General features: G+C 40.6%; 1 protein-coding gene across 9 annotated transcripts in view; it reads left to right on the forward strand.

Moving 5' to 3' along the window:
- The window catches only part of Dclk1 (doublecortin like kinase 1), a 299,253-nt gene that overhangs the window by 251,727 nt on the left and 33,325 nt on the right, over positions 1–14,201 (forward strand). For all 9 annotated transcript variants that reach the window (XM_031373869.1, XM_031373868.1, XM_031373871.1 and 6 more), the window contains 3 exons: positions 8,806–8,939; positions 10,886–10,963; positions 11,322–11,418. In XM_031373869.1, the coding sequence (XP_031229729.1) occupies positions 8,806–8,939; positions 10,886–10,963; positions 11,322–11,418 (309 nt within the window). The remainder of the gene's footprint in view (positions 1–8,805; positions 8,940–10,885; positions 10,964–11,321; positions 11,419–14,201) is intronic.

Consider the following 14,201-nt stretch of genomic DNA (forward strand, 5'->3'; position numbering starts at 1 on the left):
GCAGAGGCAGAGGCAGAGGCAGAGGCAGAGGCAGAGGCAGAGGAGGCAGAGGCAGAGGCAGAATCTCTGTGTGTTGGAGGCCAACCTGGTCTACTTTGTGAGTTCCAGGACAGCCGAGGAAGTATAGTGAGACCCTGTGTCAAAAAATAAATAAATAAATAGAATACCTTAGCTCCCACTTCACAAATAAAAGGTGCCATGGCCTGCCAATGTAGAGAATCACTTACATGTTCAACGTCTCTTGAGGGGCCTTTTTAAATACCCAGTATCTTGTTTAAAACCAATAGCCACCATATGGAGTAAATTCCTTAACTCCTCCAATTCATTGGCCAAGAAACCGGGCACATAGAATTTAAATGACTTGCCCAAAGATACAAAATAGTACACATGTAGAAAACTCAAGATCTCAACTGAGTTCCAACTCACAAAGCCCCTAGACTTCAGTGTTCAGTGAGTTAAGGGGAGACTAATCAAGAGCCACTGTGGGCCAGGTCCCATGCCAGGGAACTAGACACATTCCTTCATGGAGTTGACATTCAAGCATCAAAGACGGGCATTCAAGAAATAAATATGCACACAATTAGCTCACTGCAATTATGTTGGTAATCTTGTAGCCCCTGGCTCCTTCAAGCTGCCAAGGTCAAATGGCAGGGGTCTGACTTAATTGCACCTCAAATTCCGAGTCTCTGTAGCAGCCTAAACATTCTCCTCTGCATAGCTGCCTCTGTGAACTGCAGCAATTTTCCGTCATCCACAGTCATTACTCCTGTATCCTGCTTCATGTAGCAGTACCTCATGGGAACAGACTTACAGTGGGTCTTTGTTAAGTAACTTCTCTATGCTCCAAACCTCAGTGATTAGACAATAGGGCTTCATTTCCCTCTGCTGTACAGTTTTGAGGCATCCATTGTTCATCAGTTCCACACCAGACCGTTACCTAGTTCTGTAAATATCTTCTGTGGTTATACAGAAGCATGCTTTTTTATTTTTGGAAACTATAATTTGCAGGATATTTTTAAACACCCTGCTCATTGGAACTTTAACTTAAGTGAAACAGAAAGTAAATATATATATTTGCACATATATATTTACATATATATATGTATACACACACACATACTCTCTCTCCTCGTTTTCTCCCCTTTTCTAATTTTATTTGAAGTATATAAAGAAACTATTGCATGCATTCATAATAGTTTTTTTTTTTACATCTACACAAGAAGCTAACAGATTTGCTTCCCTCTTGTAGTGTTGTGAGTTGGTGCATGTATGAGGGATAAATCTATCGCAGAATAAATATAAAAACAGAACACATTTAGCAGGATGAAGATGACATTTCTAATTACCCATGAGATCCCCCTTGATTTCAAATGCTATTGAGCTTTCCATAGGCATAGGAAAGAGCACTACATGGGGCACATCTTCACCCGCTCAGAGTTTACAGTCTACAGGTCTGCTCTGAGGCTGTCTCATTCTGTAAACTTGAACAAGCTCTTCAATTTCGCCAAACCTCCTTCACATGGATTTTATGAAGATGAAGAGATGCATAACTATCAGGCCCTTTGCTTTTTATCTCCCTTTTACGTGTAGCCAAAATAATTAAAACCACCTCACAGTAACATTATACACAGGAAAGATAAGAAAATGCCATATTTTCTTATCTTTTATTGTCAGCGCTTTTAAATTTTTACTATTCACTCAGATACTTTTTTTTCTGTTTTGTGACAAAACATAGATCTATAAGGATTTTTTTTAGAAAAGTAAAGTTAGTATAAAATTTTGAATGTATTTACTTCCTACAAGGAAACTGAACAAATGCCTCATTCTACATTCTGCTTCAGTCTTTCACTGAGAGACCTCCAAATCCGTCTGAATTGTTGCATTGTTAACAAGTCCTTTACTGGTTAAATGTTTGATTGAGAGTATTTAGTTAGCACAGCGACTTTTTTATATATAAATGTCAAATACAGATTTCATTCTATGTAGCATAATTGGGTATACAGAATTCTAGGCCTACTTTATGTTTAAGTCTCTCAGCACAAATATTAAAATGTAGCATAGCTTTAAAGATCTGTACCAATTATGCAAATGATTGATTTAATTGTTTGATAAGGTCACAGTATTTTAATGAGAAAACATGGCCTCCCCTATTGTAATGGGTTCTGTTACACTCTAGGTGAGAACCCAGGAAGAACACGACTTATAAATTTATTTTTCAGCAACTTTAACATTTTTTTCCTCCATGTCCTTCACGTGTTGGTTTGCTTTATTCGTTATCAAACCCGGTGCATAATAATCAAATGGGCGGGGACAGAGTGGGCAAGACAAGTGTGAGAATGTGCGGTGCTTCATTAAAGAACGGAGGACAGAGGGGCTCAGGCCATTTCTCAACCCCTCAATTACATAGTTTGCTCCAGTACAAATCTCTCTGAGAGCAGAGAAGGTACAGCAATTCCCCAGACTCACTCCTGCATCAAGACTAGTATGCACACATGCTACAAGGCAGATGATGACTGAAGGGACTATTTTAAGATCAAAAGCTATGAAACCTATTTGTTGGATGTGATAGGACCATTGCACACACACACACACACACAGTGACTGGGACTCCATGCATAAGATCTGCACTTGACCAAGCCAGCCAAAATCCCAGCATGCAATGGGCTCATGAAATCTCCCTACCAGAGGACATTTTGGCAGTTGATGGCTGCTGGAGTAGGCAGTCAGTTTTATTCAGTGACACAGGTCCCAGGAAGCCAAATGTACCAGTAGATTATACCCTACATCCAGGCACATGCAGGTATCAATAAGTGCACTCAGGAGGTTTCCAGAAAAGAACACATGAAGTTGATGGGGAAAAGCAGAGGTTGGGTAGGCGAAGAATTTAAAGGAGAGATAATAGGAGGTGGGCTTGATCAAAACATATCATGTACATGAATGAAATTGTCAAACAATTAAAAAAATAAAATTTTTAAATGGAAAAAGATTATAATGCATGAAGTTCTTAGGGGTGACCAGCAGATGGCAAAATACCTTGGCAACAGAACATATCAGTCACACCTACTGTTTCTTCCAGAACTGATGGATCTTTAAAGAACTATATACAGACAAAATTTAGTCTTTATTGGCAAAAATATAACTAATCGATGTTTTTATTAGTCTATAAAGTAAACAGATTGTTTTTATTTTTGAAAAAATGTATATGCTGAAAACCATTTTTTCTCCCTAACTCTATAGTACCCTGAAGGTAGTTTTCCTGAGAATCTGCCTCTCTTGGTAGGAAACTCTCTGTCTCTCAGAAGCCCAAATGCTTGCTCAGCTCCATGATGCCCTTCTCATTGTACTCAATAAATGGCTCATCCTCAGTCAGGGTCCTTTTGTATTAGGTGACCACTTAGTTTCCATGCAAGACAGCAGTAGACTCAAGAGATACGGGATGTCCTTCTGTTTCAAACCCAAGACTCTCAACCCCCAGATAAATCCATTGAGATGTGAGATTCATAGCATTGCTAAAGACAGCAAGTACAGTGAGAGGCACTCTAGAGGCCATGGACAACATGACACGAGGTGGAATGTATTTGGTCCCCAGGCAACACACATACAAAGTAGAAGGAAAGTAAGAAAGAAAGTTCTGGAAGTCTACAATCCGTTTACAACAGTTATTCCCATGTGGGAGGACTCTAGATGGGTTCAATTCCTTTTCGTTTATAGTAATCTGACTTTCCTAATATTTTTCCTACAATATATGAGCTATTAATTGTGTGACCAAAACGTAATGAATTTTTTTTTTTTTTTTTTTAGAATTGCTGTAATATTAAGTTCCCTTGGTCTGGGCAAAAATCCTATGCCTAGATCTGGAATGTGCTCCTGCAGCTGCATGGACCCTGTGTTAGATAACTTCATGAGGATTTTAAGTTGGAAGTGAGAATCAGGTTTCCTGGGGTTTCCGTTCAAATCTTTCTCTTCCCGGGTATCACCCGTGACATGCTCAGACCAGAGATTTTATTTCTCTTAATATTGAAATCTCTCCCATTTCTTACTGCTGCCTGACCCATATCAAGTTCTTATCAACTTCATTATTTTGCTTAACTTGTGGTTTCTGAAATATTTGACATGTGGAAATAATTATTTTAATTTGCATTAGTTTCTCCCCCCCCCAAGAAGTTTAACATAAGACTGGTCATAAACAACATTTTGCAAAACAATTCCACACTTAAGTGTTGCTCTCTTTTGCTTCCTAAGAATTAAAGACTTAAATTCAACCCATTTCTTAAGCATCATGAGGCTTTATCCCCTTCCCCCAATTGCCATGACTTTGGGGGGATTATCCTCTTTTTAAAGCGACTCCATATATAATAAAAGGTAAACTGAACCCTTCACACAGCTTTCCCCATTTCACGCCACTTTGTCAAATCTATTTGGTGAAATCATTGTTAGCTCCTACTGAGCCCCTCTGTGAAAACTATTTCTGTGGTTATTAACAATTCATAGGCCACCGCTTCAGCAGGACTAGCCTTGAATTTGCAGTAACTCTGAGAACTGTGTGGATTCTAACACATCTGTTTTACCAGTCAGCTTTTCCTCCCCTAGAAAAAAAATCTCAGAAACCACTTGACCAGGCTCAAGTTATCTGAGAATTTTCATATTTTATGGTCACTGCTGCACTTTTATGAGTATATATTAATTTTTTTTACAAAAAACTTTTCCAAATGGTCTCAGCTTCCCATCCAAGGGAAGTCAGACAAACATCTCCTGTTCAACAAGATACAGCCAGCATGAAACTTCAGGTAACGCCAAAAAGATACAAAAATAAAAACCACTTTTAAAAACAAATACCAGCACCTCCCCAAATCTATATCCCGAATTTTCAGTATATTGATCCCCAATAGGGCATGCCCTCAGCTTCTAATTGAAACCTTTTTCATAATCGTTGTCATCTGACACATTTAGTCTGTCAAATCGTGAGATGTCTTTATGGCCATATAATAAACCCAAGAGAACAACTTCTCTGACTGGGGCCATCTGCAATGATCACAAGGCTAGCTTACAAAACACTGACAGTCTTTATGGTAATAGGATACATATGGCAGCCCACAATTATGTGTAGCTGCATTCAATTAGTGTTGTACAATCACACAGTTTTATTGCTTAGTTAAAACAGGGAGAGCACTACATGCTGGGTAATTTGCACTAATCCCCGTCTTTTTAATAGCTCCTCGGTGTTTAAAATGTGGGGGAACAGCTATGGTATTTAAGGGGCCTGGGATGAACGTTAAATTATACCTCATGTTGCGAACTCCTTGACTGACAATTAATGTGCTCCCACTAAACGTGTGGGTCATGTTTTATAGGGGCTTTAACATACAGTAGTGGCAAAAAGCTCTCCCTCGACCAGAACTGGGCTCAGTGAGTCAGGGTGTCATGGTCTATACTTGCAGCCTGCTAACACCCTGCCCAAACAAAACCTCAGAATCTATTCTGAGATCTGCCATTTCTTTAATAAGTTTGTATTTTATTTTGTGAAGCTCCTGAGCAACTTTAAATTTTTCTTTTAAGTATGTGTGTTCAGAGGAGCAATGGGAGCCAGAAGAGGGTGTCAGATCCCTGGGAGCTGGAGTTACAAGTTGTGAGCCACAAGATAAGTGTGCAAGGAACTGAACTTAGGTCCTCTGGAAAAACAAAAAGTGCTTATAATGATTGAGACATTTCTCCAACCCTGAGACTTGGCATCTTAAATGAGAATTTGTGAGCATCCTTTATGCTTTGTAACTTTTAATTAAAATCTTGCTTCCATGTGAATTTACAACTGCCCTGGAAATATTAGGTAGAGATAGTTTTGGGAATGTATATTGTGCAGACATGACATGCACCACAAACAAACAAAACACAAAGTTTTAGCTACATATGCAAGTGGCCTCACTGGCTCACAGGCCTGTCCACAATATCTGCAATGAAAGATAAGGGTGAATGTCCTATGGCTAACACTGGCACTCCTGATGAGCCACATTTGTGAGAGGGCTCAGTACGCCATGTAAGAAAGGGGCGCTCCCACTGGAAGAGAACACTGGCGTATCCCCTTCCTTCAACCACAGTGTTGACAGAGAAAAGCCCCAAAGTAGCCTTGTTTCCTGCCCTGCCTGGCAATAAGTTAAACGGAATTCCAGCTAGAGGCCTGGACATATATTCACTCACCTGCAAAAATGTTTTGTTGAAATGTTTGCAGAGGACTAGTGTCTTGAAAGGTTTTCAATTACACGGGTGTGGCCTTTGTCTCTAAGCTACTTAGTATATAACTGCTTTCTTATAACTCGAGTCTCTTTATACTCATGAAAATTCTATTAAACAATTTTCAAAGACTGAAAAAAGTTGGGGCGGGTGTTGCAGATATATGTGACAAAAGAAGTGAAAAGGGAACACACAATTATAGCTTCAATATATTTAAATGCTATTTAGGAAAGTATTAACATTTTAAAGGATGCCTCAATTATTTTATGGAGCATTTTGTATTTTTTTTTTCTTTGCTTGGTGGCCTTTTGCCATGCTGGGGGTTTGATCCCTGGTCCTTATATTTTCCTTACCTTGGACTATATTGTTCATCCATATTAAATATAATTTATATGTGGTTAGGCAGAATTCCTATTAAAATGGCAATCATTAGTAACTCCCTTCCCGTGAGGAAGTTATAGGGTCATATTCAGAACCACAAAAGGCCTCTGGTGACTGAGCACTCTAACATCTGGTTTTGTCAATTTTTTGAATAACGTTAGGTGATGCAGATACTGTGTTTAGGGGTGGGAAGCTTGCTGTATAAATCTGCTCAGCCTCACAAAGTACACATCATGAATGCTCAGACCCCACAGAACATCAAAGCAAGAGGGCATTTTGCAATTTAGAAAAGTTATTGATACCAAAATGGAACTCAGGAGGTAAACAGCTCTGGTCTATATGGGAAATGAACTAGACAGCCAATCTTGACATTCCCATCTCAGATTTCCTTTCATGAAAAACATTTGCTTATTGTTTGCATGACCAGAACGGCAGGCACAATAAAGTTTAAGCTGGCTTGAGAGCATTTAGGCTGAGACTACTACAGTGTTTCACAGCTAGTGCCTCAAAGTGCTAACTTACACTTGCACAGTTGCTTCATTAAGTAGAGAAGATAGTGTCCGCCCCAGAGGATGACTGGACACATGGCTGCTTTTGCCCTAGCAGCCCAACTGCAAGTCTAAGACTTTGGATGCCTACCCAAGGGCAACCCAAACTTGATCACGATCCAGAACCCTAGAGAAAAAGAAAAAGAGTCCACATTATGAGTGTGCACAGATGTAGAAAAATCATTTCCATGCAGGAAAAAAAAAAAACAGTCTCTCCAGAGAAGTATATCTGCCTCTGCCAAGACAGTCAGCTCCAATTGGTCATTGCTGATGCTGCAGCTGAGCTGGCCAAACATCTGTCCAAATGCTTCAGTGGAATGCAAAAGCAGAAAGATGTAGCATGTACACAGAAGCGGTGCTCCTGATATTTGGAGATGTGTCTTGCTGTGCAAGAGGCCCATTCAGCTTCAGCAAGTATCAGATGATCACAGACTGGTAACAGGGGACATGCAAGCCTCAACTTGCTGGATAAATTATTTTGATGAATGTGGAAAACTTGACCATATCTTGGAGGGGATCTCTTGAAATCTGGAAACAGGGTTGTATTGTGACTTCATCTTACTGATTTCAGGAGAGGGCACCTATAGAATTCTGCATGCCCTTTTATCCTTTGAAATCACTGAAGTTGTTTGGGCTGCTTTCAAAAGCATAGCCTTCTGGGTTGATCTTGGGCTAGCATTAATGGAGCTTACATATTTGCCCGAGAGTCATGAGAATGCTTGTTTGGCTTGTTGGGAGGAAGGCTAGAGACTCACTACCTTAATAAGGAAAGCTGACCGAGTGCTAACTCTACACCCAATAAATCTTTCCAAATTGCCACAGGTGACATGAAATATTAACATGCTTTTAAATTATTAATAGAAATATAAATAGATCTTGTTGGAAGTGCAGGGCACTAAAAATAAAAGATTTTAATATCCGTGTGGATGTTTTGTTCTATTACTGAAGGATAGCATGCTTAAATAAGCCTCATATGTGGAAATGAGGTAACTATTTCATGACTGGTAGATTCAAAGCTAGAGACTTGCTGAGCTACCTTTTGTGGAAAACATCAAATGCAAATAAGCAAAGGGAGAAATGTCAGCACTATGTTATTTCAGAGTTTGGTCTTCATGTGTATTTTTAATGGACATGCTATGCAAACCACCATGAAGCCCTTCATTTTCCAAGTATAATAAATATGACCCCACATTCCCATTTCCATTTGTTCTACATTTATTTATTATATGTGTGTGTATGTGTGTGTGAATGTGTGGATGTATGTGTGAATATGTGCATGTGCATGTGTGTATGTGTGTGTGTGCATGTGCGCATGTGTGTGTGTGTGTGTGTGTGTGTGTGTGTGTGTGTGCCATATATAGGTCCTGGGATGAAGCTTATGTCATCAGGCTTGGTGGCAAGCACCTTTGCCCACTAAGTCATCTCCATCCCCAACATCACCATTTTCATGAGCATCTACATCCTATTGTAGGAACACCCCCATTATTTGCCTAATGCATTTGTACTTGCCATTCTTCATTGCTTCTAATGTTGCAATGAAAACAGGATACGCTGCTGGATGCTGTCCTTGCATAATTACTTCATTAACATTAAAGGTAAACTGTGGTGCTCTTAGCTTTATGACACTTAGGCTTTTTACCTTTTCTTTTAGGTGTATGAGCACCAGGATGGCAGTAAGTCACTCAAGTTGGGTGACTTTGGTCTGGCCACAATTGTCGACGGCCCCCTTTACACAGTCTGTGGCACCCCAACATATGTGGCTCCAGAAATCATTGCAGAGACTGGGTGAGTGCTTCCCTGCCTGGACTTTAGAGTCATTAGATAAAGAGCTGTCCCACTTAGACAGAGCCAGCTTCTCTCTCCCCCCCTCCCTCTCTCCCTCTCTCTCTCTCCTTCTTCCCTCCCTCTCTCTTGTTGTGTACATGTCTGTGTGTCTGTATGTCTGTGTGCCTCTCTCTATGTGTTTCTGTCTCTGTCTCTATGTCTCTGTATCTGCCTCTCCCTCTCTTTCCTCCCCTTCTCTCACCTGTTAGCAGATTTCCCGTCTTCCCAATGCCAATGATTGCCATTTTGTTTAAAGCTTACATTTGGTTTCTGCTAAAAGGCTAAAGGTAAAACACCTATTAACCATACAATTTCTTATAAATATCCAGATAAGTGGACAAACACACAGCAATAGTAATTAAATCACGTTTAAAATATAAAAGAATTGGACACTGTTGGATCCTGTAATAAAGTCACCTTGGTCATTTTTCTCACCTAGCTCTATGTCCTGACCCTATTTTAGTCATCTTAGAGAGCTATTACTCCTCTTAGGAAAACAAATGAGGACCAGCCTCTGGATATCAGCCTCTGCTGATGTATGTGCAGAATGAAATGAATGTCAGTTTCTGCCTTGGATTGAAAGGGGAGTAAGCTGACATGTAGGTGCTGGGAACAGAACCTGGAAACCTCTGCAAAGCAGCAGAGTTTTCAGTACTATTTTTTTCAGTACTATTTTACTTTGTTTCCTTTTTGTAGATATAATTTTATGTGATGCCATTTTTACCTAATTTTTTTTTAGATATTTTCTTTATTTACATGTAAATTTCTCCATTCCCAGTTTCCCCTTAATTTTTAAAAGTTAAAATATATGATGTTCCCCTTTCCCTTTCTTCCCTCCAGACTCTCTCATTACCCAACCCCCCCCTCTGTAATCCATGGCCTCTATTTTGTTATTATTACACACACACACACACACACACACACACACACACACACACACAATATGCTTACACAACTCCTGACGGATCAGTTTCTTGTTGCTTGTATGTATATGATTTCAGGGATATCCATTTGGTATTGGATAATCAAAGGATACTCATTCCTTGGGAAGACAAATTCTCTTTTCTCAAATTTCAGTCTTTCTTAGTTCTTTGTCTAGAGCTGGAGCCCCATAAGATTTGTATCTTCCCCATTACTCATCTGTTTCCCATTATCCAGGTCTTGTTTAGGTAGCCATATTGTTGAGGGATCATGAGTGAAGCTGCCTGATCAAAATCTAGGAGCTTCACATAGCAGATTTCCTAGACCTCTGGCTCTTACAATCTCTCTTCCCCTTTTTCTCATGGTGTTACCTGAGGTTTGGATGCATGATTTGTGTAAGAATCCATTAGGTCTGGTCACCCCATGATCAGTTATTCTGTTCATTTTGGCTGGTTGTGGTTTTCTACAATGGTCTCTATTTCCATTGCAAGGAGAAGTGTCTTTGATGAGAGGTAGACATAAGTACAAGTAATTAGAAGGCACTCAGGAATCTGTTCTGATTTAGTTAAGTGGCAGCAATGGGTTCTCTCCAAGATACATGGCCTCTGTAGCCCTGGGTAGCTGGCATGATTTCCATCCTGTTGATCAGGCCTTAAATCCAATTAAAGAGCTGTTGGCTACCACCAAGATGCCACTACTGCACCCGTAGGGCTCTCTAGACAAGCTGATCATTGCTGTGGTTCATGAGCATCACAGCCAGGTAGGGCTGTTGGCTGCTTCGCTCCTTTGGCATCATGAACAGCATATTCCACTACTATGAAAGCACTCTTTGTTAGGGGGAATGAGTCTTAGTCTACTTGTCAGATTGTTTTAAGTTTGTGTGGTCTTGTTGGACTTGAGATAGAAGAGTCATGCATTTTAGCTGCATAATTTGTTCTGGCTGACTTTGCTAACTCCAACATCACTTCTTTTTTTTTTTTTTCCAGATATGGCCTCAAGGTGGACATCTGGGCAGCTGGTGTGATCACTTATATCCTGCTGTGTGGTTTCCCTCCATTCCGTGGGTATGGGCAGCCATCTTTTATTCAGTACCAAAAAAACATGTCTCTATCCTCTGAGTGATCTATCTGCCCTTCTCACACAACAGAGCCTGCAGCAGTAGGGAACACAACAAGAGCCCCACTTGGGATTCCCATTCTTTTTTCCATGATGTGAACTAATTTACAGGCTTTCCATAAATCTTCCTCACATAGTCTTCAACCTCATTCTTTGTTAATTTACCAGAATAGTTTCATATTCTCATTTTCAGTGGCTTAGAAAACAGTATACTATGCATGTTTAAGGGTACAAGAGGGCTCTAGTGCATGAAGATGATGGTGCTGAGTGGGCATTCATCTGTGCTTCTCTTGTCTGTCTGCATAGAAGTGGGGATGACCAGGAGGTGCTTTTTGACCAGATCCTGATGGGCCAAGTGGACTTTCCATCTCCATATTGGGACAATGTGTCAGATTCTGCTAAGGTAGGGGACTATCTCTGCCCTGTTGCTTGGAGTCTGGTGCCTTAATGGAAGTGTTGCCTCTAACTGAATCAGCATATATGAAGAGACTAATGTTAAGAGTGTGACGTCGGGGCACATGCAGGTAGAATTACTGGTTTCCCAAGATTTCACAGGCATCAGGGCTCAATTGATCCAAAAACTGTTTTTTGCTACCTTGTTGCCATTCGTTAGCATCTCAGGTTTCTATACAGAATTGCTGGTTGCCCTGCATGGGTTTTGCTTGAGTGTCACCCTTTCAGCCACTTCTGGCCACTGTTTTCAGCTGAAGCCCTTAACTTTTACCTGGCTCACCTAATAATCCTCCTCACCTTGACCCCTGGCCTTGTCCTTGTCCTCTACTTTTCTATGTTACGTATGACCTGTGTTCTTAGTCTCAAAAAACAAACAAACAAACAAACAAACCAGAATGCACACCCTCATGTCCCTCCTTCACATCATTTAACTGTCCATCTATATCTATCTATCTACCTAAGGAAACAAACATATGTAGGTAGGAAATCAAATCTTACTTATGCAGTTAATTTCCAAACTCTCCCACTAGAATGCAAATTCTCTGAAAGCTAGAACTTTTGTCCATTTTTACAAATCTTTTTTTATGCATATGTGTGCTTGCCTGGAATTGGACTTGTAGTTGCTAGGAACTGAACTCCAGTCCTCTGCAAGAGCAGCCCATGCTCTTAACCACTGAGCCATCTCTCCATCCACTGACTTTTGCCCATTTAGTTGCCACATCATCAATTCCCACATCATGTGATGTACTGTGTACATCAGTACGCATCCAGTGGTCCAATGCATTCAGTAAATGAGCAGTGTATAAATAAGGGAACTAAATGACTGATTAATCAGAGGGAGGAGCCAGACAGTGGTGGCACATGCCTTTGATCCTAGCACTTGAGAGGCAGAGGCAGGCGGATTTCTGAGTTCGAGGCCAGCCTAGTCTACAGAATGAGTTCCAGGACTGCCAGGGTTACACAGAGTAGTCCTGTCTCAAAAAACAAAAAACAAAACAAAATCAGAGGGAGGAGAGCTCAGCCTCCGTCTCTGTTAAGATGATCAAAACAGATGTTGTAGAGAGTCCATTGTTCAAGTCCAACCTTATAGGGAGCCTAGAATTCAGAGGCAGGAGGGCTGGAGCTCATGCTTCTTCATCCTGTGAAACCAAGGTCAGCTTCTGTATGGATGGTGGGCAGTTGATGCTGCACAGCAGGTGAGCTGCCGAACGGTGTGGACCTGGACGTGAAAATTGAGCAAAGTGGTAACTTTGTGCACATATATCATATTTTTAAAAAGTATCTCTGCATCTAAAAATGAATAATTTTAGCTGGTATGGTTAGTAGACCTGGGGTGGGCTGGGGACAGATGTTTTCATCCCTTTCAGATGTCAATAGATTGAACAGTCCTAATTTGAAAACTTCCAAATCCAAGTGCAATAAAATCTAAAATTTGAGTGTCAACACATGTCATCCCAAATAGAAAATTCTGCACCTGTGACAGATTGGAGTCAAATACAGGCATGCTAAAAATACCATGGACAGGTATTTTCAGGTTATTTACATAAAGTGCATATGAAACAGTTCGATTTTGTGTTTTGATTTGTGTCCCATCCTCAAGATGACTGTTATGTTCCTAAAAATACTGAAAAAATTGAAACAAAAATCCAAACCCAAAAGGCATTTTGAGAAAGAGATGGTTAGCCTGACTCAAAGTGCTGACTTAAAATTCTTGAAAATTCAGTGTTGAAAACTTGGTTACTTTCTGGTCATTCAGTGCATCTCTCTCTCTCTCTCTCTCTCTCTCTCTCTCTCTCTCTCTCTCTCTCTCTCTCTCTCTCTCTCTCTCTCTCTCTCTCTCTCTCCCTTTCTCTGTCTCCTTGCAGTTTAATTTAAAACTCCTCTCCTTAGACATGATGCTTGTTGGACACGGGCCTCTCATCTTCCATCATGCCCTCCCTTAAGACTTAGGGAAAAATCAGTACTTGAGAGAAGTGTGAAAGGCAGGCCACACCGCGACAGATCTGATTGACAAGCAAAGGGGTTCTCACGGATAAATATTCTCTCACTATATAGCCCAATCTGGCTCAGTCTAGGCTACTCCTGGATCAGACTTCTGAATGCAGGGATTCAGATATGTAGCAACACCCTAACATAGCCCTTCAGGAATATACTCAACTCTTCCAGCCAGCACTCTGTAGCCTGAGACTGTAACAAGACCAACACACACACACACACACACACACACACACACACACACACACACACACACGGAACATAAGGAGCTGGATAACATGGATCCCCGTTTCTAATCCAAAGTGGACAGATGCACAACAATGTTATTGCTCCACCCGAAGCTGTGTCTCCAGAAAATATTTTTCCTACTTTACTAACCAGCTTTTGGCAATCCCTCCTCCATTCTTTTTCTTTAATCCTGAATTTGCTGCCTGGAAATTAGGTTGAGGATTCATTTTTCCTTTAGTCTATCAAAGCAGAATCTTAAAGTAATTTTTGTAATATTTTATTTATTTTTATTTCATACATATGTTTTGTCTGCCTGCAAGCATAAACATGTGATGTATGCAGTGACTGTAGAGGTCAGAAGAGGGCGTCAGAGCCCCTGGCACTGGAGTTATGGGGGGGGGTGAGTAATCCTGTGGGTTCTAGGAACTGAACTCTGGGTCCTCTGGATACACAGCTGGTGCTCTTAACCACTGAGCCAGCCATCTCTCCAGCTCCAAATTCATTTTTTGT

The sequence above is a fragment of the Mastomys coucha genome, unplaced genomic scaffold, assembly GCF_008632895.1.
Source record: "Mastomys coucha isolate ucsf_1 unplaced genomic scaffold, UCSF_Mcou_1 pScaffold16, whole genome shotgun sequence".
NCBI classification, from domain to species: Eukaryota; Metazoa; Chordata; class Mammalia; order Rodentia; family Muridae; genus Mastomys; species Mastomys coucha.